The sequence below is a fragment of the Camelina sativa genome, chromosome 10, assembly GCF_030686135.1.
Source record: "Camelina sativa cultivar CO46 ecotype springtype chromosome 10, ASM3068613v1".
NCBI lineage: Eukaryota > Viridiplantae > Streptophyta > Magnoliopsida > Brassicales > Brassicaceae > Camelina > Camelina sativa.
The window spans coordinates 186,785-212,908 of record NC_141889.1 but is presented as its reverse complement, the minus strand read 5'-3'; the positions used below and the strand labels follow the sequence as shown (position 1 = coordinate 212,908).

The 26,124-nt window shown below is 39.2% G+C and overlaps 5 protein-coding genes and 1 long non-coding RNA gene across 8 annotated transcripts; 3 read left to right on the top strand and 3 right to left on the bottom strand.

The window, feature by feature from the left end:
- Nucleotides 1-176: 176 nt before the first annotated feature.
- Nucleotides 177-2,953, bottom strand: LOC104716145 (endo-1,4-beta-xylanase 4-like). Its single transcript, XM_010433505.3, has 8 exons — nucleotides 2,650-2,953; nucleotides 2,533-2,567; nucleotides 2,215-2,374; nucleotides 1,951-2,126; nucleotides 1,769-1,873; nucleotides 1,538-1,684; nucleotides 814-1,455; nucleotides 177-610 (listed from the first exon to the last, which is right to left on the bottom strand). The coding sequence occupies exons 1-8, from the start codon at nucleotides 2,717-2,719 to the stop codon at nucleotides 275-277; spliced, it is 1,671 nt and encodes a 556-aa protein (XP_010431807.1). The 5' UTR covers nucleotides 2,720-2,953; the 3' UTR covers nucleotides 177-274.
- Nucleotides 2,954-3,595: 642 nt separating this feature from the next.
- On the top strand, nucleotides 3,596-6,346 carry LOC104716144 (uncharacterized). 2 transcript variants are annotated; one of them, XM_010433504.3, is made up of 3 exons: nucleotides 3,596-5,003; nucleotides 5,446-5,791; nucleotides 5,892-6,346. In XM_010433504.3, the coding sequence occupies exons 1-3, from the start codon at nucleotides 3,946-3,948 to the stop codon at nucleotides 6,150-6,152; spliced, it is 1,665 nt and encodes a 554-aa protein (XP_010431806.1). In that variant the 5' UTR covers nucleotides 3,596-3,945; the 3' UTR covers nucleotides 6,153-6,346. The 2 variants fall into 2 exon arrangements, with proteins under 2 accessions (XP_010431806.1, XP_010431805.1); XM_010433503.3 differs by having other exon boundaries at nucleotides 3,657-5,003; nucleotides 5,889-6,346.
- A 109-nt stretch (nucleotides 6,347-6,455) lies between these two features.
- Nucleotides 6,456-9,110, top strand: LOC104716143 (26S proteasome non-ATPase regulatory subunit 4 homolog). Its single transcript, XM_010433502.3, has 10 exons — nucleotides 6,456-6,693; nucleotides 6,791-6,904; nucleotides 7,023-7,128; nucleotides 7,229-7,343; nucleotides 7,429-7,641; nucleotides 7,899-8,178; nucleotides 8,303-8,399; nucleotides 8,514-8,611; nucleotides 8,707-8,775; nucleotides 8,864-9,110. The coding sequence occupies exons 1-10, from the start codon at nucleotides 6,682-6,684 to the stop codon at nucleotides 8,915-8,917; spliced, it is 1,158 nt and encodes a 385-aa protein (XP_010431804.1). The 5' UTR covers nucleotides 6,456-6,681; the 3' UTR covers nucleotides 8,918-9,110.
- Nucleotides 9,111-10,972: 1,862 nt separating this feature from the next.
- Nucleotides 10,973-13,498, bottom strand: LOC104716142 (transcription repressor MYB4). Its single transcript, XM_010433501.3, has 2 exons — nucleotides 11,835-13,498; nucleotides 10,973-11,715 (listed from the first exon to the last, which is right to left on the bottom strand). Exons 1-2 carry the CDS (start codon nucleotides 12,095-12,097, stop codon nucleotides 11,100-11,102), a joined length of 879 nt encoding a protein of 292 aa, XP_010431803.1. The 5' UTR covers nucleotides 12,098-13,498; the 3' UTR covers nucleotides 10,973-11,099.
- Nucleotides 13,499-14,374: 876 nt separating this feature from the next.
- On the bottom strand, nucleotides 14,375-16,015 carry LOC147935687 (uncharacterized). Of its 2 annotated transcripts, XR_015567807.1 has the most exons (4): nucleotides 15,869-16,004; nucleotides 15,409-15,749; nucleotides 15,164-15,301; nucleotides 14,375-14,646 (listed from the first exon to the last, which is right to left on the bottom strand). It is a non-coding gene; the product is annotated as an uncharacterized LOC147935687 (long non-coding RNA). The 2 variants fall into 2 exon arrangements; XR_015567806.1 differs by lacking the exon at nucleotides 14,375-14,646 and having other exon boundaries at nucleotides 15,102-15,301; nucleotides 15,869-16,015.
- Nucleotides 16,016-17,084: 1,069 nt separating this feature from the next.
- On the top strand, nucleotides 17,085-25,781 carry LOC104716141 (E3 ubiquitin-protein ligase UPL3). The gene is made up of 17 exons (XM_087468010.1): nucleotides 17,085-18,448; nucleotides 18,534-18,644; nucleotides 18,726-18,842; nucleotides 18,916-19,089; nucleotides 19,167-19,328; nucleotides 19,674-19,910; nucleotides 19,993-20,114; nucleotides 20,186-21,599; nucleotides 21,710-21,805; nucleotides 22,051-23,595; nucleotides 23,713-23,937; nucleotides 24,022-24,126; nucleotides 24,276-24,356; nucleotides 24,433-24,501; nucleotides 24,611-24,739; nucleotides 25,023-25,142; nucleotides 25,235-25,781. Exons 1-17 carry the CDS (start codon nucleotides 17,546-17,548, stop codon nucleotides 25,298-25,300), a joined length of 5,676 nt encoding a protein of 1,891 aa, XP_087324136.1. The 5' UTR covers nucleotides 17,085-17,545; the 3' UTR covers nucleotides 25,301-25,781.
- Nucleotides 25,782-26,124: the final 343 nt, after the last annotated feature.

Below are 26,124 nucleotides of genomic sequence, written 5' to 3'. Positions count from 1 at the left end.
CTTTAGCTTTTTCAAGTTACTTTGCAGGGATTTTATGTTTGATTTGATGTCTCTATATATGTCACAAAATTTATTGTAAAAATAGTTTTCCCACGCCACAAAGTCTCGTCCCTCCTTTTTGACCTGTTGTTTCTTTACTTTTGTCCCCACCACCACCAGTACATTCACTTTGAATATTTGCAAGCTAAAATAAATATTCATTTATATATATATATATTTGTAAAAGTATGATTCCCACCGTAAAATCTTTAATAGATAATCTTAAACAGAGAGGTTAGATTTGGAGCCTAACATGTTTGGTCTCATGGCTTCGAGATAGCGAGAAAGACGTATTAACCGTTTTACCTTGGTATATGATGCCAACTCTATACTCTCCCAAAAAGCCGTCGAAGCTTGAGGTACCATGGTCGTCTGTTGTCGCCTTAACCTCACCGGTCTTCCATTCTATAAGCTTTTGATCGACCATGTCTCCGGCTGGAAGGTTCCTGAATTTATCGTCCGTAAGGCACATTTCGTAACACCCGTATGGATGCAGTGCGGTCCATAGCATTATACCACTCACCGATGGGTGTGAGAATCCATCACGTAACACTTGTTCCAAATAAATCGCCTGAAACCATTACCAAATTTCCGGAAATAACCAAAGCGTTATAGCGTGAATAAGTGACCCTACACATATAATCTTTGTTATGCATGTTCAATTCAACCGGAAATAACCAAAGCGTCATAGCGTGAATAAACCGAACAAAAACCGGATAAAAATTGCGGAGTTACATCAAACAAAAGTAAACCGGAAATAACCAAGTATTTGACCTGAGTGCGGTTGTCGAGGCTGTTGCTGATATCAATCTCTGTGAGCCAGATCGGGAGCTGTAGCGTGGCCAGTTTATCGAGGATGGCTCTCATCAGCGCCACGTTCGGCGTCGTGAAGTGACCCTCGAGCCCGATTATGTCCATCTGTGCGCCGCCGTACCATTGGAGCTCTCTCACCCTCGCGATGTATTCGTCAACCGTCGACCTCTCGTCGCTACAAGTCTCAACCACGTTGAAATCGTTCAGAAACAGAGTCGCCAGCGGGTCAATCTCACGCGCCGCCGCGAAAAACCCGTAGGACGCGTTCTTTCCCAGTCGGCTCTCGTAGAAGTCGAAGTGAAGCATCTCATTGCTCACGTCCCAGTGCACGAACTCTCCTCTGTACCGAGTCATTAGACTCCTGATACGCCGGTTAACAGCCGACCGGAGATCTTCTCCGGTTAGGTTACGAACCCAGTTGGGAGTGTATTTGCGATCTTCCCAGAAGATGTTGTGGCCGCGAGCGATGATTCTGTTGGCTCTGACGAAACTCATCATCTGATCAGCGAATGTGTAGTTGAGCTTGCCTTGATCGGGCTCCGTCGCGTACCATTTCAGCTCGTTCTCAAACACCGTAGCGTCGAATCTTTTGACGAACCACTCCTACAAAAAAGAAAAACAGTATCCGTTTCAAGAAACAGAGAGGTTTCAAAAAATGTCTGATACAGAGGAGTGAATGGCTTACTTGGTAAGGAATGTTTCCGAGGATAGTTTTGGAGATGGCAGATCCAATGGGGAAGTCTTTAGAGATCTGCTCTACTGTCACCGCCGCTCCTTCAACGCTCCCTCCGTTTTCGTCGGACACGTGAATCGTCACCGCTCGTTTTCTCACCTGAAATATTTAAGGGAACCCACATAAAGAATCATGTCGGCCGTTTCCGATTTTCATGGTAGAAAATTACTAGTGTAAATTTACGGTATTAATGAAGTTATCTTGGCTGTTCCTCCATTGTTCTTGCGTGAAGGGCTGAAGAGAGGCACTCGCCACTTGTAACTGCACTTTACCATCGTCGTCTGATGCCTGCACTAACCAGACACTTGATTGTGATCATCTAATCTAATCACATGTTTTGATGATAGATAGAATCTAGGATCTACCTCAAAGAAGAGGATGGATAGGTTAGAAGGAGAATTAAGAAGGAAGCCGCCTTTGAGGAAAGACCAGCAACCATGTTTTGCAGACACAGAACCGACGCAGTTTAAAGTGGTGTTGTCTGTTCTCAGCCTTGCTCTTACACGAGCTGATGCAGCACCAGCCTCTATCTTCACCCAAACTGTTGTTCATCAGTCTCAAATCAGTCAGATTCATTCATATATGCTAACGTACTTATGCTACTGTAGCGAAAGAATGAAATGCTTAACTGGAGAAGCAATAGATGGTGTTCTGCGTGAGATTGTGCAATATGTAAGCTGGTGTGTAACGAGCACCAACGCCTGTAAGAGTGTCTCTCCCTGAGACGGAAGGTCTTTTGTCCTTGAGCATTCCTCCATTGTAAAGTGGCTTCTCTGCTTCTGCTTTGCACTGCTCATAATCGTTGAAATTCACTTTCATTATATGTGTATATACTTTCTATTCGTTATATCTATGTGCACTTTTTATATGTATATATCTTGTGAAACTGAAAATAGTTTCTTTTGTGATAAAAGGTGAAATTGAAATAGTTTATCAGAGCTTTAAACCTCTGTATAGGCAGTGGAGTCGTAGAAAGGTCCATCTGTACACGAAGAATACCAAACATCACCAAGCTTAAATCTTGTATCTGTATAGTAAATGCAATAATATACTTGTATGTGTACCATATGATGAAGAAGCAAGAGTATTGAAGGCGGTGAAGAGAGAAAGGGCCCAGAAGATGAAAGCATACATCGAAGAATGTTGCTTGATTCAAAACAAAAACACAAAATCTTGAGATAGAGAAAGGAAAACAAGAGAAATTAGGTGGGATGAAACCAAGTGCCCTGATATGGTTGGATGGGTGGTTAGGCCATTCTCTATTTGGGAGAGTTTTCATTCAGAGAGGGAACAACATGTCAGAACACACTGAACCTATTGAGTGAGTTCACGTGATGATGTTGTTATACGCGAAGTTGGTTTTGTATCATGTGAAGTCGTGCGTTTATGTATATAAAGAGCTACTAGTGTGCCACGGGTTGATGCTTTGGTAACAAGTTTTCTACCCTATTCGGGTACCATTTTGGCTATGAATGGCTGTAGTTTTCGGGATACCTTTTTAGTTTCTAGTTTTTTTTTTTTTTGGTTTTTAGTTTTTTTGCCATACATTTGAATTAGTCTTGGATTTATTTATTTCCTTGAAAACTCAAGTTATATGGATTCTATGTGAAAATCATCTTTGAACGGTAAACAAAGCAAAACTATATAACTAGTTAAAATCACCGTTCAAGTTTCTAATAAGGTCATAAAAAAAACAAAACCAAAAAAGTGTTATACAATATAATATACACCATTGAAGGCCTTAAGTTGTCTTTTGTGGGTGTGTTGTCTATGTGAAAAGAAAACTCTCACGCTTGCAAAATGCAATCACACGCTCAAGCTCACGCCACGCCACGTTCTTTAAGAATAAGTAGGACCATCTCACCTTGCATGCGACGTATGGGCTTTAATAAGATTCATTGGGTTCAGAAAAGTCTATTATCATTGGGCTTCGAAGAAAGCCCGTTTCAATATCTCTGAGGGTTTGTGATTATTGTTTTTTTTTTATTCTTCCTCAAATTTCATTTTTGTATAATGCATACTACGAAACTATATACTACTAATAGTTTTGATGCCGATGAAGATAATTTATACAGTATTAATCATCTTTGAACGGTAAAATACTAAACAAATTAAAAATTGTAAAATTTGTGGTGGCGGCGAGATCCTGATTGAATCATCTTCGCTTCGCCGCTTGGGCGGTGGTCGTCGTCATCGTTACTAGTTACATCGTCTCTAACTAGTTACTGTGATTAATTTTTTTTTTTTTTTTTTTTTTTAAAGAAAAGAGAAAAATGCAAAATCGAGTATCGTCGTCTTCTGCTTCCTTCTCTACTATCTAACTCAGGCGGAGCTAATTTTCTCTCACTCTTTGGACGACCATGGCGGCGGATGACGGCGACCCCTCCAAATTCGCTGCAATTTACGACTCATCCTCTCCGTCGCACCCTCTTCTCTCAAAACCCTCCACGTCGGCTCTCGATTCTCCGCGTCGAAGTGATCCCGAGTCCGACCCAACTCAGTTCCTTCAGATCTCATACAATTTTGGCCCCAGACCTTTCAAGGACATCCCTTTCCTACTTCTCTTCGATCTTCTCGTCCTCTCCACCTTTGCTTTTGGTATCTTCTCCGTATTCCACAGAAACAGCGATTACGGGAGCTCCTCTTCCTTCACCTACGATTTCACCTCTAGCTCCTGCGTCAAAAATTCCACCTTTGCGAATAATAATGCCTACTGGGCTTCTTCGACTGTCATGTACGGTTTGCTTTCTTCGTCTGATTCAGTCTTTGAGAAGAATTTGATCTGGACCCTTGTTGTAACGCTCATTTTAAGCGCGCCCTTTTGTTTTAGTGTCCTTCTTTTGCTCAAACACTACACTAAGCAGATCGTTTATGCTTGTTTGCCTCTCTTTGTCCTCTTTCCCATCTTTTTCAATGTCTATTGGTTTGTCGCTTGTACTCTTAGCTCTTCTTGTAGTCACTCCCTCCCTCTAGCTTACAGAATACTTGTCCTAGTCTTCCTTTTCTTAGTCATCGGGATCATTGTCTGGATCATAGTAGCTAATTGGCACAGAATTGAGCTCACCATCCAAATCATCGGTGTTGCATCCGATGCCTTGTCCAAAAACTTGAAGCTTTTTCTTGTCTTGCCATTGCTCACTCTCGGGTTAGTGGTGTACTATGCACCCATTGTGGTGTTCTTGGTGTTTGCAAGGTTTAATGGCAAGTTTGTGCCGCGGGAGCTGGATGGTGATTACTTTTGTGAGTGGCAGGAAGATTCTTGGGTTCCTGCGTATTACGCGCTTGCCATTTTGACGATGCTCTGGTCTCTTGCTGTAATGGTAGAAATGCAAGTGTATGTGATAAGTGGAGCTATTGCTCAGTGGTATTTCTCCAAGGAAGACTCAATCCCTAAAAAATGCATTCGGAGTTCTTTGAGGTGATTCGCTGCCACATCATTGTCTCTTTTATTCTTGTTGTCAATGATTTTGCTGTGCACTTTTTCTTACAGTCAACGGTGCTCTTAGTTCGAATATATGCTTGTGTGATCTCGGGAGTTCCTTGCTTTGAGGTTTCTTAGTTGTGTTTTTTCTCGTAAAGTATACTTCTTGGTTCAGTCCTCACATCGAAAGTATTCAGTGATTGTAGGTCATGGTATTCATAGTCTAGGCTTTTTATGGAAATGGATACAATACATGTGTTGGAATTCATCATCTTATCTTGTTTGCTACTTTAAATGTGAAAAGTTTCGATAAACAGTCAGTGGTATTTTCTGAAGGAGATTATAGTCAAATTTGCACTAGTCTCCAAAACCCTGTTTTGTTTCTCTTAAAGCATGTGTGATTCTTACTCTCTTTTTTTCATAATTCTAACTCTTTCAGGAACGCATTTGGTCAATCCTTTGGTACAATATGTGTATCAGGACTTCTCATCTGCATTGTTCGTGTGGTCCGGGCAATTGTGGACAATGCAAGAGAAGAGAACCCACAAGGCATAGTGAATTTGGTGCTCCGTTGCTGCGCAAACGCATTACTCGGAGCACTAGACTATCTCAACAAGTTCACCATCAACTTTGCAGCAATAACAGGCGAAGCCTATTGCACCTCTGCGAAAATGACTTACGAGCTATTAAGACGCAACCTACTGTCAGCTGTTTTTGTTGAAACAGTGTCCACCAGAATCCTAACCGGAATAGTCTCTGTCCTCTCAGCCGCATATGCAGTCGCAGTAAGTATTATTAGCATCTGCTTCTCACCAACCAAACATATACTAGAATAATAGTGTTAATATAGTTTTTTTGGGGTATGATGATGATGGGGAAAAGCAGACATGGGCAGTTCTGAGAGGAGTGAGCAACCTGGGAAAAGATTCGTACTTGGTGGCTATACTGGCATGGGTCGTACTGATAGTGATCTTGGCGTTCTTTGTACATGTTCTAGACGATGTGATAGACACAATATATGTATGTTACGCGATAGATCGAGACAAAGGGGATGTATGTAAGCAGGAAGTTCACGAGGTATATGTTCACTTGCCAATCAGCAGAAGCACAAGATCGTCTCTGATCCCAAATGCACTTAATGCATAGGATAACATGACAGGATCCAACAGTACTGCTTGTTGTATTTGTTTTTTTTCTGTCTTTTTTTTTTTACACACTATTGTAAATTCTCCTGAGTAGAGAGAGTGAATCTGGTGGAATTGTGTTCTTGGTTGCGGTTTATATTGACGTTTTTGTAGAGTTATTGGGGGTAATCTTGAATAAGATTAGGAATTTATACTTTTTTTTTTATCCGTGAGGCGGGCGGTATGGTTTCTGTATGTTTTATTTATTTAGAAAATATCAACTTTGTTTTTGGCAATTTATCAAAAAGAACCAATGTAAAATAATGTGGTGGCGAAAATAAAATAAAGGGAAAATAGTGGGGGGGTGTGAAAGGATAAAGAAAGAAATAAAAGGGCTGTATTTAAAGAGAAGCTCACAACAAGAAAAGAAAAGAGATTACCCAAAAATCTAAATCTTATTAGACAAAAGGTTCCTTCCTTCCTTCCTGACTTTCTCTCTACGACAAATTTTGGAAAGCTCTTTGGACGACGACGACGACGACGACGACACAATGGTTCTCGAGGTGATTATTTCGAATTCCTTTTTGTTTATCTCTCCTCGATTTCTTCTGCTTGATCTTTTGATGTTGGGTTTGCTTAAATTTTGATCTTGTTGCGTAGGCGACTATGATATGCATCGACAACTCGGAGTGGATGCGAAACGGAGATTACTCTCCGTGTAGGTTACAGGCTCAGACGGAAGCTGTTAATCTTCTTTGCGGGGCTAAAACCCAGGTTTGTATATATATATATATATTAATGCATCTAACTTTTTGGATTCGATTTATTAGGGTTTTGTTTTTGGGTTTGCCTCTTGAGATTTTGATTTTAAGGGATTTTTCTCGTTTTGCAGTCCAATCCGGAGAATACGGTGGGGATTTTGACTATGGCTGGCAAAGGAGTTCGAGTTTTGACTACTCCTACCTCCGATCTTGGCAAAATCTTGGCCTGTATGCACGGTATGTCTTTGTAATCTTCTTCTAAGAACCATTAATTAATTAATTAATTTGTCATCTAGGAACCATTGGAGTTTAATCCTACTTGCTCCATCTTTTTCAGGCCTTGATGTTGGGGGTGAGATCAACTTAACTGCGGCCATCCAGATTGCTCAGCTTGCTCTTAAACATCGCCAAAACAAGAATCAACGCCAGCGGATTATTGTTTTTGCTGGAAGGTAACTCACTTTCTTTCTTGTTTGCACGCTGACTGGCTAGTTTTTGTATTTAGTTTATCTGATGTTTTTGTGTTGTGCTTTTTAGCCCTATCAAGTATGAAAAGAAGGCCCTCGAAATAGTTGGCAAAAGGCTCAAGAAGAATAGTGTCTCTCTTGACATTGTCAATTTTGGGGAAGATGACGATGAGGAAAAGCCTCAGAAGCTCGAGGCCCTCCTTTCTGCTGTCAATAATAATGATGGTAGCCACATTGTTCATGTTCCATCTGGAGCTAATGCTCTCTCTGATGTGCTCCTCAGGTACCATCCTCTTTCTTCTTCTTTTGTTTTTCTTTTTTTACTCTACTTTTCTAGTTTAGGTTGCCATTGCATGTGGTTTGGTGTGTTTTGAACTCTGATGTCTGGCCTTTTATCAATACTGCAAAATTTGGCTGTTGCATCAATCAATTAAGAACATTGATTTTATCTGGTTAGATTATTTAGACCGGTGTTATTACCGCGGCTGTCTGTGACTGAAATTTTATTCTTGGTGTGTTGACTATTTAATTTTCTTTCAGCACCCCTGTATTCACGGGTGATGAGGGTGCAAGTGGGTATGTTTCTGCGGCAGCTGCTGCAGCTGCAGCAGGTGGGGACTTTGACTTTGGTGTGGACCCAAATATTGATCCAGAGCTTGCTCTTGCCCTTCGGATCTCCATGGAGGAGGAGAGAGCAAGACAAGAGGCTGCTGCTAAGAAGACCGCCGATGAGGCAGGTCAGAAGGACAAAGATGGGGACACAGCCTCTGCCTCACAGGAGACAGTTGCCAGGACCACTGAGAAGAACGCTGAACCAATGGTTAGTTGTTACTCATTTTGTACGCTTTTATGTTTCTATAGTGTGTGTAGCATTCTTACATAGCCACAGGTGGAGAAAGTGTTTATCATACAACCTTTTTTAACTATCAAAGATTTTGTCGCAGGATGAGGACAGTGCGTTGCTAGATCAGGCAATTGCTATGTCTGTAGGTGATGTTAACATGTCAGAAGCGGCTGATGAGGACCAGGATCTGGCTTTAGGTAAGTATAGCTGTGTGGTACTAGTGTAATCATGGCAATTAGAAGATAAAACGGATACCTTGCTTTGCTTGAGTTGATGAAAGAGCCTTATATTTTGTCTTGATCCATGTGCAGCTCTGCAAATGTCGATGAGTGGGGAAGAGTCAAGTGAAGCTACAGGTGCTGGAAACCTCTTGGGAGATCAAGCCTTCATATCGTCTGTGCTCTCATCGGTAAGCTTTACTTGAACTAATGAGTCATCATAATAGTTTGGATTTTGAAAGAGAATAGTATAGTTTTGGTCCTAAGTGTTTGTGAACATGCACAGCTTCCAGGAGTGGATCCAAATGATCCAGCGGTGAAAGCGCTGCTAGCGTCTCTGCCAGATGAAACAAAGGTGCGGCTTTGTTGTTGTTTTTTTTTCTTTTCTTAATTTGGTAAAGAAGGTTCTGATATTGAAAATAAAATTTTGGTTGAAATGGCAGCGGAATGAGGAGGAAGAGAGCAGTAGCAAAGGTGAGGATGAGAAGAAGAAGTAAGCACGGAAGGAGCTGAAGACGTTTCATGCTGGCTCTCTCTCTCTCTCTCTATAAAAGAAAATAACTCCTCTTGTTTCTTTGGTTTGATAGAAGATTGGGAACTGAGTTTTTAAATTAATCTCTCTGCAGTGTGACCTTTGTTTTATCACCTCTCGCTTTCTCGCTTTCTCTATGATGTTGTTGTTATTGTCTACTTCCGTCTAAGTCTAATTGGGCTTTGGGTCAATGGGCTCTTAGAAAGTAAGCCCATCAGTTTCCGATTGGAGTTAGAAAGTGGGCAGTAAAATCGGATTTTAATGGGAATTTTCATCAGAAGTATGTATGTATGGGCTCTGTTGTAAACTCTAAACAGGCTCTTTAGAGGGAATGAAAGTGGGAAACAAGCATAAACACTTCCTTCTCCAATAAATAAATAAAAAAAAAGTAATTTACTCTTAAATCTACTCTTCCATCTTTTATCAGTTATATTCGGTTATGTGTGCACTCGGCTATTAAACTTTCGCATATAATAACAAGTATGGTAATTGCAAACTGTAAATTTGATCATTGACATATATATAAACTACGCAAGTGGAAGTGCTAAATTTATTTTCAATAGAAAATGGAATGGAACTATCAAGTAGACAATTGCGACCGTTAAAGACTTTTTTGGGGGAAACTTGGTGACAAAATTTCTTTCTTCCCTTTTAGAGTAAAAAAAGGGAAAGACAAAACCAAAAAAAAAAAAAGAGTTGTAAGACTCACAAGTCACAACTATAACATTAAGAAAAGAGGAAAAATTAGTAGAAGCTTCTATTGCATCTACCTAACACCTTTGAAAAAGTCGTTTTTTAATAATTTATATATATTATATATTTTAAAAGAAAAAAAAGAAAAAAAAGCAATTAGAAAGGAAGAAAAGGCAGGTGCGTCTGTCTTGTTCACTTGTGTGGTCACCTTTTGTCCTTTTCCCCTTTTTCCTTATCTTCAGTTCTCACCACTCTCTTCCTCCCTCTCCCATCTCTTTCATCTCCCAAATATCCTATGTAATTTTTTAATCTCTCTTTTAACTTTCAAAATATAACACTGCCACGGTAAAACTGTAAATCCCGATACTCGAAACTATGAAACTAGTATATTGGATTATATTTGTATTATCAAGAAAAAAAACATTTTTGGGATTTGAGATGAGAACGTACGTGTTAAACAGGGTTTGGTAGCGTTGAGGCGAGGAGATCTACAAACATGCATGTTTAACACCGATTTTACCAAACATCTTACGATAGAACATCAATGTTTTACTTTACGAGTCCCTCTTTCTAATTTCAAGCATGTGGCTACATTCAATGAAACTATCTTGTACATATTGATATGCATGCATGTGTGTATATCAGTATATATATGTATGCTTGTTACGCATGTGTGTATTTGAGATGCATTCATGTATGCATATGTGGGATCGCAAGTGGACAAAAGATGAGAAAAGGTTGGTATATAGGTTGGTAGGGAGATGGTTAGTGAGAAATAAATTGAGTTTGGTAGAAGAAAGGGTCCATTGGTTGTTGCTTCCTTCATTTATGGTTTTTAGTTTTTTCTTTCCTCTTATATATATCTAACATTAAGTTTCCCCCTACCTTCTCTCTTTTAATTATCTACTTGTGCCAAATTAATTACAAACCTCACTTTCCACTTGTCATTAAACATTTGAATTCCACGTTCTTCCTAGATCTTTTAATTATAGAGATTATAACAAGATATCATCTCCTTATAATCTAAGTATTATGTGATGAAGCATCTTGCCATACTTATAACATTTTCTCCTTATATGGCTTATCTCCAACATTGGATAATGAGTTTTTCAGGCAACAAACCTCTTATCTCATGCATTGACTAATCTCAGTAGCATAAAATTATCATTAGGCCACGGTTTCGAAATATTCTCATTAAATAGAGATCTCTATATCGGCTTAACATTTCAAATTATTAAATATAAACTCTTCCCTATTTTTCTATGGAAAATTCATCACGGATCGATCTGTCTATATAAAAATTATCTTTTGCAATGAAGTTTCATAATTTGTAAAAAAAAAATATTCTATATATTAAATTCAACAGTGAAGTTTTTTTTTTTCACATACAAAGTGAAGATTTTACCTTCTCTAGGCAAAAGTTTTGTACAGTTACGCCTAAAAAAAAAATGAAATTATTTCATCTCCAAGCTTCGAAAACCCAAAAGAGAAGTGGTCGTCTCTTTCTTCGCCAACCCTAAAAAATCGAATCCATTGCTCATGATGTCAGTACCCTTGATGATACTCCCGCTGCTACCTCCAACTACATCGCATCTCATTCTTCCGCATCTGCACTCCATGCCGTTTACCATACCTAAGCTGCACTTGAAACAACGTGGCGTTGTTGACTTCCCGCGTCCCACTAAGCCTTGACGGCGATCAACATCATCAGGAAGACTGATTCTGAGCTCAAGATTCAAATCTGGGAACTTCTCTGCAACTGGGCACTCGTTTTTCTCCTCTTTGAACGTAAGCATTGAGATTTTCTCTGACTTTCCCGGAAAAGTACTTACAGTTTCCTGGAACGTTTCGACCTTTGGAGCAGAAGTGAAGGAGATATTAATGGTGTTACTCGTAACTGGTTCTACTTGTGTAGGTTTAGAATCTTGAGAAGCTGATGATTCTTGGATTGGTCTATGAGTTGTTGGATCAATCCCTCTGTTTATAAGCTTCCTTCTTATATGTGTGTTCCAGTAGTTCTTAATTTCGTTATCTGTTCTTCCTGGTAATCTCCCGGCAATAAGAGACCATCTATATATATCAACAATTGAATCTCGTTAGACTTGGAAATTGATTAAACGTACCATACATATGTAGATAAGTCCATATATATATAGAGAGACTTATAATTAATTAAGGTGTATACTCACTTGTTGCCAAGAAGGCTATGGAGCTTGATGATGAGTTCGTCCTCTTCCTCGGTGAAGTTTCCACGCTTAAGGTCAGGCCGGAGATAGTTGATCCACCGGAGACGGCAGCTTTTACCACACCGAAGAAGTCCAGCGGCTTTGGGAAGAGATCGCCAGCAGCCTTCGCCATGAGCTTTAATATAAGCTATGAGCCTCTCGTCCTCTTCTTTCGTCCATGCTCCTTTGTTTGTGTGAGCTTTCTCACAACACGGTGACCTTCCCATACCTTTTTTTTTTTTTCTTGTGGTATATCTAGAGATCTTATTTCTTGATGTACTGATACAAAATCTTATATATAGACAATATGATCAAATTCTTCTTGTTATTTTATATATATTGGGGATTGGCTTTTATTGATGAGGGTTTTGGCTAGCTAAAAGGGAATAAAGGGATTAAGTTGTTTTTTTTTTGTCTAGTGGAAGAGGATTGAAGCATTTGGTGGGGCACTTGGATTTTGGGGTTTGGTTGAATGTTCAAAGCTTTGGTGTATAGTTTATATAGGGTTTTGACTTAAAGCTAGACAAGGATATACATATATATACACACACATATATATTGCTTCTAGATGATAGGGGAGGAGAGAGAAAGAGAGTTGAACTTGTAATTGCTTCTAGATGTGAGTTGGTGGGATGGATTTGAATGAGTAGTGTATGGTGGCCTTTCGTTTTGGTACAATAAGTGAGAAGCTTGACATATATGGCATCATGGTCTTTTGAGAAAGCTATGACATTTTTAAAAAATCATGACAACAATTTTATATTTATCGCTTAGAAATGTTTATAATCAAAGAAATGTCATGTTCATATATACAGACATACAGTAATCGCTACAGTGTATACATAATATGAAATTATCTACCAACTTTGTGTTACGTTGATCTCTTCCTTTTTACATTATGCGAATTTCTTTTAGTGTGTACAAAATAAGCTAGTTTTGAAGATATAAATATATATATGTCAATTCGACGGTGTTTATATTTAATGACAGACAAATGGATCTTTAACTTCTACCCATTTAATTATACAACTAGTAAATTTGTTTTTATTTATTTATTTGCAACTCGTAGGTACTCGCATGACGTTTGCAATAAGACTAGTAGGAAAGAAAACAAACAAAAAAATTAAAAAAAAGTTACCGCATATGTAGAAAACCTGAAATTCAGTATAACCTAAAGTTTGTCAATGGCTTTTACCGCCAGATATATATTGGTCACAAACAAAAATTTGGTCTAACTAAAGAAAGATGATACTTATAAAAATTTGGTAGCAGCAATAATGAAGAAGAGGGATAAATTTAAGTTGTGGAGGTAGGTGGTAAAGTTAATGAGTGTTTTTGGACAAGTGCAGGTCAACTATAGCCTCTATAGTAAGATTTGTACTAGTCAACAGTCTTTTCTCTAATATATAGACTGCACTGGATTTAAATATTGATTTTTCTTTTTCCTAATCAATAATAAATATATCTAAGATCTAAACCCGAATACACACAATCACTCGCTAATTAAACAAAGCATTATCAAATAACTAATTATATGTGTGGACATCGTAACTTATATACATGGTTTTCAACTAATTTCTATCAGATGACTAGCACTTCATGTTTAAAATATGTGTGTGTGATGATGCTCATGTTTCTTTAATATTTTGAGTATAAAAACAATACAACAAGAACCACCAAGACAAATACATATATATATATATATATATATATATATATGAGAAACTATCTAAATAAAAGAATGTGCCTTCTAGAACCTTGAATTAATATTTCTGGTTTTCTCTAACCAACTTCTTATTAGTATTAGAGACTTGAAAAACTAAGACTTAACAGATATTTTTTGGGACAATGTTAACACTTTTATCTGGACAGCTGTATCGGATCTATTAATTTTGTATAGTAGTATATTTTTAGAATACGATAGATAGCACTATAAGGTCATTAGCAATGGCAGTTTGGCTGTTCTAACCTAATAAATTAATAAATTTATTGAATAATGTGTTTAGAACATATTTTTTGGTCTTAAATAAGAACAGATTTTAGGAGTGTTCTTTGTTTACGTGGCATGACGAGAATGATTGAGATTTTGGTCTTAAATAAAAATAATAACAATTTTTGGTCTTAAATAAAAATGTTTGTGTGTTTTAATAAATTAGGTAATATGTTTGTTTTTTTTTTATAAAAATTTGGTATTGTATTTTGAATTTTAGTATAAATTTTTTAAGTTTGCAATTTAAATGTTATTTTTTAAAGTTTTTATAATTGTAATATGTTTAATATTATTATATTATTAAATCTTATGATCTTAAAAATATTCTCCCAATAACCAACTTCTTAACAAAAGATCTAAACTACTGATCTTATATTATTTTCATAATATTTTTATTCTAAAAACACCTAAAACTGTTCCCAGATGCCCTAATAATCATACATGTTGTTGTAATTTCGTATGCCAAAAAAGAATTTGAACAACGAAATTCACAAATAATTATTATGAGAGAATATATAAAATATAGAGTATCTATTGTTCATGTTAAAGAAAAAGTTGGAACTACATTGTGAAATTTGGTAAGTTAGGTGGAAAAAAATGTGAGCAGAAACGAAAATAAATAAATGGTTTAATTGAAAAAGATGAAAAAAACGAAAAAGAGAGAGAGTAGTTGCATTTCAATTTGTTTAATAATCTATTGGTATACAATCAATCACTCACCTCATGCATGATGATGGATGGCTCTCTTCTAGAAGCGTTAGGTTCCCTCAGCTACAGGCCAAGATTCTTCAAATCAGCACCAAAAGTTAAATTCATTTACTTATGAATTAAAATAAAACCACAAGTTACTTTTTCATCACGTTCATTAATTATTTAACCTTGATTAATTGAATTCTAACTCTTTTTTTTTTTTTTTAATTCTTTCAACTAAATTAAAAGACTAATTCGTAGTTTTGTTTTACGAAAGATCGAGCGCATAAACACTATTAATATATGCGAAGCGTTATTTATCAAACCTCATGGGAATAGTTGTTATGGTGAATGATTCTTTCTGTTGTTTATCTTTCTTACTTATCTTAGAATAATAAATATATGAGTTTAACACTAATGGTATTGTAAATGACGTGGAAGAAATAGCGATGTGGCGATGATATAACAATTTGTTTTTTTGTGTGTCAAATAGTATATAATAGAAGCGCTATAAGAATAATAATTTAGTGTAGTGATTATTATTATTATTATTTTTTTCATTTCAAATATATTTTAATAAAGAATTAATTGGAGTACAAAGTGGGATACATACCGGCGACAGGATTTTAATCTCTGGAGACTAAGCCGACGAAACTTTACTCTTCTGGAAAACAATCCAGCGAGACATAAAGTACTCGGAAACTAAGCCCCAACTTTGGGAGACAAACGAGCAAAAGAAAAAACGATAGACCTAAGAAAGGTAGTAGATTTTACATAAAGAAATCAATCTTCTTTTTGTCTGATCCCAACCAAAATCGCAGGAATTATAAAGTTAAGGACACTGGAGCTGACCCTTACCTTGTAAGACTACGATCATCTTGCCTCACTCGGTGATTTAGAGTCTTCAGAAGAGAAACCTTGGGGAACCTTGAGCGGCGTGATGGAAACCTCAATTCCGAGGCCTCAATTAAGAGATCGTCGGAAATGTCATGGTCGGAAATGTCAACTAAGTGACTAAGACCAGTAAGAAGAACTCAAATCTGGGCGGATCTCGCCCTAGATCCGATTTGTTGAAGCTGTGTGAGGAAACTTAAAACTATAAGTCGCCGAAACCGAATCACCACCACATAGACTGTAAGTGACTTAGAGCCATCGCGGTTTAGGCCATAGAAGGCTTAGGCGAAGAAGAAGACTGATTCCTGCAACAAAACCAAACAAACCAAATTCTAGATCTAAAAAGAGAAAAACTGGAAAAATCAGATATCTCCCCACAAAAGAAAGTAGAGCTAGAAAGCTAAGCAAAAAACTAAAGCCGAACCGACGTCATGGCCGCGATAGCCCACACGCGCCGGTCAGAGATGATAACCTAAAGCGGTAGCGAGTTCTTAAGAAGAGAGAGAGGAGAACGATAGTGTAGTGATTATTAATTTTGTCATTTTTTGAAGTATATATGTATATTGATATTAAAAGTTATAAATAGTTTACATGATTATATTAATAAGGTCCGTGTGCAGTTGGGGACGAGGGATTTTGGTTCACCTTCCACTTTTTTTTTTTTTTTTTTTTTCTGAATTTAATTTTAACTTAGCGTACTAGTTAAGATGTTTTAAATTAAGATCAGCTTGATCGATCTCGAAGTCGAGGTATATAGAGTTTTTATTGACGACCAACGAAAAAGTTTTAAGTTTAATTTGCATAACAATTGTGTGATAAATTAATTACAAATGGGATTTCAATTCCAGCAGAGTAAGATAGATACTACTAGCTATTATGATCAGTTTCCCTAACGAGACGTGAAAATAAGGTGGATGGTTGGTGACGGTGGATGATTAATTATATACATAAATTGGTCACACCACACCATATATATATATATCTACTTATATGTATAGATATGTCTTAGCTTGTAAAAAAATATGTATATAGATTATAGAGTGTATATAAATAGGGATAGAGAGGTCCAGAGATCGACCAAATGTAAATAAGTGTGAAGTTATTTGATTATGCGTACACAGCTCATATATATATATATATTTTAATCACATAATTGTTGGGCTGTTAATTGGTAAATGAAATGCTGGTTACAAGCCAATATTGTAGAAAAAGAGATGTTATAGTACTGGCAAATTAACGGAAAGAATCAATCAACGATGATTGTCTTTGAGGTCAAAAAAAAAAAAAAAAAAAAAAAAAAAAAATCAATCAACGATGAGAAAACTTTGGGAGGGAATGAAGTAGATATGGAATTGCAGCTAGATTCCCTCCCACAATCTCAGATAATAACAATGTATAGTTTTGCTATATACATAGAGTTGGTACGTATAAATGATTTGTGTTAAGAGATAGATAGTTGTTTGCTGAGGTGTAGTTGCAAAATAGAGAAGAAAGTAAAGTTCAAATGGGCTTGAAAAGTGAAAACCCATGAATGGTTGTAGAAAGAGCACTGTAACAGATGTATAAGCCCACTTAAATGTTGGGCTGGGCTATGATCTTCCCTGGAGCGGGCCATATATGAAACGGCAGCGTATGAGGGAGGGAGCGAAGCGAAGACCCAAAAAAACACGTAGCGGAAGGCCGTGTCAGTCGGTCGGTCGGGTCAGTATCCATCATCCTTGTGAAAAGCTCTCTTTCTATGCGGAAGGAAGGAAGGTCAGAAACGGCATCGTATTCTTCTCATATTCCTCTCTCGACGATTTTAGGGTTCTCTTCTTCTAATCAAATCTGTCTCCTTCCTTGTTTCATCATCATCATCATCATCATCATCGTCTTTGCTTCCAATTGATTAGATCCTCCGTCTTCTCTTCATCGCAATCCCCAATTTTGTTCAATTCGTTCGATTTTGCATCATGCCTTTTCAATAGCTCCTCTCTTCGAGCTTCTTCTTCTTCTTATTTGATTCCGGAAATTAGGGTTTCAAATTGAGATGCGAGCGAGCGTCCGATCAGAATCTTTCTTCTGATCGAGCAAATCGGAAACTCGGGGTTTCTTCCTTTGTATGGAAACTCGGAGCCGCAAGCGGGCGGAGGCGACCTCAACTGCCCCTTCTTCTTCTTCTTCTTCCCCCTCTCCCTCTGCCTCTTCCTCCGGTCCCACCACCCGCAGCAAACGCGCTCGTCTTTCTTCTTCTTCTTCTTCCTCACTTGCCCCTTCTTCCTCCACCACCCGCTCTCGCTCTTCTCGCTCTGCCGCCGCCGCTACTGCTCCTGCTCCCGCTCCCACTCCCATGGACACCTCCACTGATTCTTCTGGGTTTCGCCGAGGCGGACGAGGTAACCGTGGCAACGATAACACCAATTCCGACAAGGGCAAGGAGAAGGAACATGACGTCAGGATTAGGGAGAGAGACCGAGCCAGAGAACAACTCAACATGGATGCTGCCGCCGCCGCCGCTGCTAGGAGCGCTGACGCCGACGATGACGACAACGACTGTGAGGATGGCAACCCCGGTTTCATGCATCCTAACATGAGCTCTGCCAGCAGTGCTTTACAAGGCTTGCTCAGAAAGCTTGGAGCTGGATTGGATGACTTGCTCCCTTCTTCCGGTATCGGCTCTGCTTCTTCTTCCCATTTAAACGGGCGGATGAAGAAGATTCTCTCCGGCCTGCGCTCTGAAGGAGAAGAGGGCAAACAGGTCGAGGCTTTAACCCAGCTTTGCGAGATGTTATCCATCGGGACCGAAGACTCACTTAGCACTTTCTCTGTTGACTCCTTCGTCCCTGTTCTTGTGGGTCTCCTCAACCATGAAAGCAACCCCGACATTATGCTTCTTGCAGCCAGGGCCCTTACCCATCTTTGTGATGTCTTGCCGTCTTCTTGTGCTGCTGTTGTACATTACGGCGCTGTTTCATGCTTAGTCGCCAGATTGCTAACCATTGAATACATGGACTTAGCCGAGCAGGTTGGCTCTCTTGAGTTTTATTGAATTTAATTTTTCGACTGACATCTCGAATAACTTGAAATTTGATTCGTATTTATAACAACAGTCCCTGCAAGCTCTCAAAAAGATATCTCAGGAGCACCCAACTGCCTGTTTGCGAGCTGGTGCTCTTATGGCTGTGCTCTCGTATCTGGATTTCTTCTCCACTGGTGTCCAGGTGTGTAAATTTGTAACTTCTCTTTTATGCTATACATACATACACGTGTATCTAATGCACATATTCCTTGGCTTCTTGTAGCGTGTAGCACTATCTACTGCTGCTAATATGTGCAAGAAACTACCTTCTGATGCATCTGATTATGTTATGGAAGCTGTACCATTACTGACAAACCTACTTAAGTATCATGATTCGAAGGTAATTGTTGACCTACTTTCTGTTATTTTATGGTACTACTATTTCCCTCCATAATGTGTTCGTATGGTGGCAGGTTTTGGAATATGCTTCTATATGCCTGACTCGGATTGCCGAAGCATTTGCACCGTATCCTGAGAAATTGGATGAATTATGCAACCACGGCCTGGTGACTCAAGCTGCATCTCTGATTTCCACGAGCAATTCAGGCGGTGGTGGGCAAGCATCTCTTAGCGTGTCAACTTACACGGTACGAGCAAAATCTTTCGTGAATTCTATTTATCTTCATTTATACTCTAGGTGACATATTCACCATATTGTGCTCAGGGGTTAATCCGATTACTTTCTACCTGTGCGAGCGGGTCACCTCTTGGATTTAGGACATTACTTCTTCTCGGTATTAGTAGCATTCTTAAGGATATTCTGTTGGGTTCTGGTGTCTCTTCTAATGCATCTGTATCCCCAGCACTGAGCCGGCCTGCAGACCAGGTACTGATTTTACTTGATAAAAAAATTACTTTTTTTTGGTTCAACACCTGATTGAAATAAGAATAGCTTAGATTTTAGGATAAGTTATCTATTTCAGGTTTAGTATCCTAGTTTTTTTTGTGTATTACAATATTTTACTGAGGTGTTTGTATAGTGGATTGATCACACTCTACAGTTCTTATGTGCTATACTTATTTTGGAGCAGGTAGCTCAATACACTTGTACTTGTTTTCTGAGCTAATGTTAGATGTAATATAGGGAGAAGCGTTTCATCAATGTACTTCTGTCTGGTTTATTTTTTTTTTTATCTCGTGGTCTCTAATATTTGGATGCTTTATATCTTAGATTTTTGAGATAGTCAACCTAGCGAATGAGCTCCTCCCTCCATTGCCTGAAGGAGTTATCTCTCTTCCTACTAGCTCAAACACTTATGTGAAAGGTTCAAGCCAAAAGAAATCTTGTCCAAGTACTTCAGGGAAACAAGAAGATGCTCTAAAAATTTCACCTAGAGAAAAATTACTTGGTGATCAGCCTGAACTTCTGAAACAATTTGGATTGGATCTTCTTCCAGTTTTAGTGCAGGTAATTTTTCTCTGCATTGGCTACAAAATAATGCTCATACCACCGTGTCTTGTCTAACTATTCTTGTATTCTTTTCCAACAGATCTATGGTTCTAGTGTCAATGGTACTATTCGCCATAAATGTCTCTCAGTCATTGGAAAGCTGATGTATTTCAGCAGTTCAGAAATGATTCAGTCTCTAATTGGCGACACAAATATTTCGAGGTATGCTTTTTATGTATAAATTATGTTTGACATGACAGTGTGTGCAACTTCTTACATTTTTCCCTATGTAGCTTCTTGGCTGGTGTGTTGGCATGGAAAGACCCGCAGGTCTTGGTTCCTGCTCTACAAGTTGCAGAGATTTTGATGGAAAAGCTTCCTGAAACATTCTCAAAAGTGTTTGTGAGGGAAGGGGTGGTCCATGCTGTAGATCAACTTGTCTTGGTTGGTAAAACTTCTCATGCCTCACCTATTTATAAGGAAAATGACTGTGTTCCCGGATCTGCACGATCTAGGCGTTATAGACGGCGAAGTAGTAATGCCAGTTCTGATGGAAACCAGTCGGAAGAGCCTAAGAATTCTGCGTCCGTTAACATAGGTGCAAACCATAATTCTCTGGATTCTTCTACAGCCAGCTTTATGCTGAGGGAAACAGTTAGTTCCTGTGCCAAAGCATTCAAAGACAAGTACTTCCCGTCTGATGGTGGGGATCTTGATGTTGGAGTTACGGATGATCTCTTACATCTGAAGAATCTTTGCAAGAAGCTAACTGCTGGTATAGATGATCATAAATTGAAAGGAAAGGGAAAATCTAAAGCGTCTGGGGCTAGCCTTGGCGATTTCTCTGCTAGCAAGGAAGAGTACTTGATTGGTATCATTTCTGAGATACTTGGCGAGCTAAGTAAAGGGGATGGTGTCTCAACTTTTGAGTTTGTTGGCAGTGGTGTGGTTGCAGCATTGCTTAACTACTTTTCTCGTGGCTACTTTTCCAAAGAGAAGATCTCAGAACTTAATTTTCCCAAACTTCGCCAGGAGGGGCTCAGAAGGTTCAAAGCCTTTCTAGAAGTTGCACTTCCATTTGATGGTAATGAGGGAAAGGTCCCTCCTATGACAGTTTTGATTCAGAAACTCCAAGATGCTTTATCATCACTGGAACGCTTTCCCGTTGTCCTTAGCCATCCCTCAAGGTCACTAAGTGGAAGTGCTCGGCTCTCATCGGGACTGAGTGCTTTGGCACATCCTTTAAAGTTGCGATTATGCCGTGCACCTGGAGAAAAGACGCTACGTGATTACTCCTCTAATATTGTACTTATAGATCCATTGGCAAGCATGGCAGCAGTGGAGGAATTTCTTTGGCCCCGAGTTCAACGCAGTGAATCTGGTTTAAAGCCGGCAGCGCCTGCTGGAAATACAGAGGCAGGCGCGTTACCTAGTGGTGCTGGTGTTTCAGCACCATCTTCGTCAACTCCAGCTTCCACCACTCGTCGGCATTCTTCTAGATCGAGATCTGCAATTAACATAGGTGATCCCTCAAAGAAAGATCCTGTGCATGAGAAAGGTACGAGTTCATCAAAAGGAAAAGGTAAAGGCGTGATGAAGCCGGCTCAAGCGGATAAGGGGCCTCAAACAAGGAGCAGTGTTCAAAGGAGAGCTGTCCTTGACAAAGATACTCAAATGAAACCACCTAGCGGAGACTCCAGCTCTGAGGCATGTTACAGTGCTATGTTTTTTTAATTACATGGTTGTTTATTGCGTTACATCATTATGTTGTGGTGTGATTTGCTTATTCAGCACCATCGTACTTGTATGTCTTGCAGGATGAGGAATTGGATATATCCCCAGTCGAAATTGATGATGCCTTGGTGATTGAAGAGGATGACATTTCTGATGATGAAGATGATGATAATGAAGATGTAAGTCATCCTTTGTTTTTTCCAATATGTACATTATGTTCTGTGATTGTCGTTTTTGCTAACAACATAATAGATATTGCATTTGGCAGCAATAAAGCTCAACAGCTTTCATATATTTGGATTATTTCACCAAAAAGAATTACTAGCTTATACCACTATTACTCAGATTTACCTGGCTGCTATCAATCACGTTGGCTTTGTACCTTACATGTGGTTTGATTTTCGTTTAATACCTTCATTTCCAGGTTTTGGATGACAGTCTTCCCATGTGCACGCCTGATAAAGTGCATGATGTGAAATTGGCGGACTCAGTGGATGATGATGGTCTGGCAACCAGCGGCCGACTAATGAATCCAGCTTCAGGAGGCTCTAGTGGAACTGCAGCAGCAAGGGGATCTGATTCTACTGATGCTGGCATTGGGAATACTTATGGTTCTAGGGGTGCACTATCCTTTGCTGCTGCGGCGATGGCTGGGCTTGGAGCTGCCACTGGTAGAGGTATCAGGGGAAGTAGGGACTTGCATGGATGTACCCTGTATCGGAGTTCAGATGAGCCCTCTAAGTTGATATTTACTGCGGGAGGAAAGCACCTTAGTAGGCATTTGACAATTTATCAGGCTGTACAGCGACAACTTATGCTTGATGAAGATGATGATGACAGGTTTGGTGGCAGTGATCTCATCTCAAGTGATGGAAGCAGATTTAATGACATTTACACCATCATGTACCAGAGGCCAGACAGCCAAGTGAATAGGTTGTCTGTTGGTGGAGCAAGTTCTACCACACCGTCGAAATCCGCAAAGTCTGCAACTACCAACTCCAGTGTAGAATCTGAGTCACATAGGGCATCTCTTTTGGATAGTATATTACAAGGGGAGCTTCCATGCGACCTTGAGAAATCAAATTCGACATATAATGTTCTGGCGCTGTTACGTGTGTTAGAGGGTTTAAATCAGCTTTGCCCTCGTTTAAGAGCCCAAACTGTTTCTGATCGTTTCGCAGAGGGTAAAATTGCAAGTCTAGATGATCTGAGTACAACTGCTGCTAAGGTTCCTCATGACGAATTTGTTAATAGCAAACTTACACCCAAATTAGCTCGACAAATCCAGGATGCGCTTGCTTTGTGCAGTGGAAGTCTTCCCTCTTGGTGCTACCAGTTGACTAGAGCATGCCCATTTTTGTTTCCGTTTCAGACCCGGAGACAGTATTTCTACTCAACTGCTTTTGGGTTGTCTCGTGCATTGAATCGTTTGCAGCAGCAGCAAGGTGCTGACGGCAGTGGGTCTACAAATGAACGAGAGATGAGAATAGGGAGACTGCAGCGCCAGAAAGTTCGAGTATCCCGAAATAGGATATTAGATTCTGCTGCAAAGGTTATGGAGATGTATTCTAGCCAGAAAGCTGTGCTCGAAGTAGAATATTTTGGTGAAGTTGGTACTGGTCTAGGCCCTACACTTGAGTTTTACACACTTCTAAGCCATGATCTGCAAAAGGTTGCCCTTGGGATGTGGAGATCAAATTCTGGTGACAAGGTATCTATGCAAATTGATAGAGATGAGATTGAAGACGGAAAGTCATATGCAGTTAGGGACAGAGAGATAGTTCAGGCCCCACTTGGGCTGTTTCCTCGGCCTTGGCCCTCAACAGCTGACGTATCTGAAGGTGGTCAGTTTCATAAAGTCATTGAATATTTCCGCCTTTTAGGGCGTGTGATGGCCAAAGCACTTCAAGATGGACGGCTGTTGGACGTCCCACTGAGTACAGCGTTTTATAAGCTTATTCTTGGTCAAGTGAGTTTATTACTTGAAGTGTTTTGTCTAGTTAAGAGTGAAATATGGTTTATACTTTTCACTTTTGTTGGCCTTTGATAATAAGTTTGTCCTCTTTTCTTTTTCTCAATTAAGCAGGAGCTTGATTTGCATGATATTGTATTATTTGACGCTGAACTTGGTAAGACCTTGCAAGAGCTGCGTGTTCTTGTTGCCCGCAAGCACTATCTGGAGGCAGTAGGTGGTGACAACAGCAGCATAGTTTCTGATTTATGTTTACGTGGATCCCGCATAGAAGATCTCTGCTTGGACTTCACACTACCTGGCTATCCTGAGTACATTCTGAGACCAGGAGATGAAATTGTACTGTCTTAGTTAACAACCCCATCTCTTCCGATTCGTGTAGTACTTGTCCATGATTGCTGATGACTTGCTGTTTTATGACAGGTTGATATTACTAATCTTGAGGAGTATATTCCCCTTGTCGTTGATGCTACTGTCAAGAGAGGAGTAGCTCGGCAGATTGAAGCGTTCAGATCTGGATTCAATCAGGTTAGCAGTCTCGTTGTCTCTTTCTTTTATGTTGCTTTTGGCTTTTAAACATAATGTCGAAAAAGATGATTCTGTGGATTGGAGACTTCTGTTTTTCTTTTTTTTTTTAGTTTGACCTCTAACGTTTTACCTCCATAATTAATTATCAGGTGTTTGACATAACATCTCTACAAATATTCACCCCGTCTGAGCTGGACTACTTGCTGTGTGGTCGTAGAGAGTTGTGGGAGGTGATTTTTTCACTATTCAGTTTCCCATAATTAAGAGACTTGAAGCTACCATTTCTAATATCTTATTTTCTTGCAGACGGAGACTCTTGGTGAACATATCAAATTTGATCACGGGTATACTGCCAAAAGTCCGGCAATCATTAACGTATGTTACTTTTCTCTATCCATTGAGTTGTTAGAAACCATATCGTACTATACTTACGCTTCTGAACTGTTGATTCCTTTGTGATTCTGATTTTCACCCCACACTGTAGTTACTGGAGATCATGGGAGAACTAACAGCAGATCAGCAGAGGGCTTTCTGCCAATTCGTAACTGGAGCTCCTAGGCTTCCTCCTGGTGGCTTAGCTGTTCTGAACCCAAAGCTCACGATTGTGAGAAAGGTAAAAAAAAAAAAAATAGCCTTACTTATTTGTGAGTCATTTTTGTAATTTAGGCAACCGGTCCCAAGTCATGTTCAATTTTATCCACCAAGCATATGTCGGAAGGCATCTATGTGTGGGCAAAGTCTTTTGCTCTTTTTTTTGTAAGAGCAGACACTCCTTGTTGTTTTTGTTTGCATTCGCAAGCGTTTTTCAGATGGGATTGGTATCTTGCTGACGTTGCGTTGTTATGTATTGATTTTCTATGCGATTCTAAAATTGCTGTGTCTTATTGGCTGCTCAGCACTCATCGACCTCAAGTGCAGCAGTCAACGGAGCAGGGGCTTCGGAGACAGCAGATGATGATTTGCCCAGTGTCATGACTTGCGCAAACTACCTGAAGCTCCCTCCTTATTCCACTAAGGTGAGTCATGTCTCTTTGTATATATCTCCCTTGAGACGATGTTACTGTGGTTGTTGTTGGTGACCCTGACGAGTTGTATGTATCTGAAACAGGAAATCATGTACAAGAAACTGCTCTACGCTATCAATGAAGGGCAAGGATCGTTTGACCTCTCATAAGCAGCAGATCGCTCCGTTTCTTTTCCCCTCTCTGTACATTACATGGGAAGACTGATTTTGATTCTCTGCTTTTTGGGTTTTTATGATCTGACAAAAGCCGAAGATGCCCCAAAAGCCAGGTGACTGCACTTGATGAAACCTTTGTTCTCCCGGAGACTTTTGTAGCGGAGGGACATAGGGGAGGGACATAGGGTTGTGACTTGTGATGTAAATTTTGTCTTTGCAGGCTCTGCAGAAGGCGCCATTACTGTATGTAGTAGATAAAGAAAGATGATAGGCTTATCTTTTCCTTTTTTTTTTCTTCTCAAGTTTTTTTTATAGAATTTTTATCTTTTAACTTTTCTCCTCTCTGTAAAAGATCGATCACATCATTTTGATCGAAACTCAAGTTTGATTCCGCATCAGCAAAAAACTAGAATATGGACGGCACTTTGAATATGTTAAACACTGAGTTATATATACAGTTTTTATATAAGCTTCATTATATAAGGTCAGATTATATATAGAACAGTTTGACATGAAAAACAACAAACCCAAAGACACCAAGTCTTCTTCGTAAAGTTAATTCAGCTCTCCAAAAAGAGGCAAGTGTTGCAGAGAGGCAAATTCACTTTCAAGAATGACGGGAATTTCTTCATGCCTCATCAACCAATCTCCTCTCCTTCTCTACGTTAGTTAACTTTCTGATAGTAATTCAAACCCTAACTCGTGTTCCTTAAGCTCAGTTGAGTTTCCGAATCTCTTGTAAAAGTCAAAATTAGGCAAAGCCCGCCTAGTAGTCAGCTCTCATAAACCCTTAAGAAATCAAAGCAAAACAAGGAATC

Bases quoted from the DNA above. Each gene is read 5' to 3' on its own strand.
- LOC104716145 (XM_010433505.3), bottom strand. From the start codon at position 2,719: ATGTATGCTTTCATCTTCTGGGCCCTTTCTCTCTTCACCGCCTTCAAT. The intron at 2,568-2,649 runs GTACACATACAA...CTTCGTGTACAG, and splicing joins TCTTGCTTCTTCATCATATG to ATGGACCTTTCTACGACTCC. The intron at 2,127-2,214 runs GTTAAGCATTTC...GATGAACAACAG, and splicing joins CACCATCTATTGCTTCTCCA to TTTGGGTGAAGATAGAGGCT.
- LOC104716142 (XM_010433501.3), bottom strand. From the start codon at position 12,097: ATGGGAAGGTCACCGTGTTGTGAGAAAGCTCACACAAACAAAGGAGCA. The intron at 11,716-11,834 runs GTGAGTATACAC...TGATATATATAG, and splicing joins CATAGCCTTCTTGGCAACAA to ATGGTCTCTTATTGCCGGGA.
- LOC104716143 (XM_010433502.3), top strand. The intron at 8,612-8,706 runs GTAAGCTTTACT...GAACATGCACAG, and splicing joins TATCGTCTGTGCTCTCATCG to CTTCCAGGAGTGGATCCAAA. The intron at 8,776-8,863 runs GTGCGGCTTTGT...TTGAAATGGCAG, and splicing joins CTCTGCCAGATGAAACAAAG to CGGAATGAGGAGGAAGAGAG.
- LOC104716144 (XM_010433503.3), top strand. From the start codon at position 3,946: ATGGCGGCGGATGACGGCGACCCCTCCAAATTCGCTGCAATTTACGAC. The intron at 5,004-5,445 runs GTGATTCGCTGC...TAACTCTTTCAG, and splicing joins TGCATTCGGAGTTCTTTGAG to GAACGCATTTGGTCAATCCT. The intron at 5,792-5,888 runs GTAAGTATTATT...GATGGGGAAAAG, and splicing joins CAGCCGCATATGCAGTCGCA to CAGACATGGGCAGTTCTGAG.
- LOC104716141 (XM_087468010.1), top strand. From the start codon at position 17,546: ATGGAAACTCGGAGCCGCAAGCGGGCGGAGGCGACCTCAACTGCCCCT. The intron at 19,090-19,166 runs GTACGAGCAAAA...TATTGTGCTCAG, and splicing joins TTAGCGTGTCAACTTACACG to GGGTTAATCCGATTACTTTC. The intron at 24,740-25,022 runs GTAAAAAAAAAA...TTGGCTGCTCAG, and splicing joins AGCTCACGATTGTGAGAAAG to CACTCATCGACCTCAAGTGC.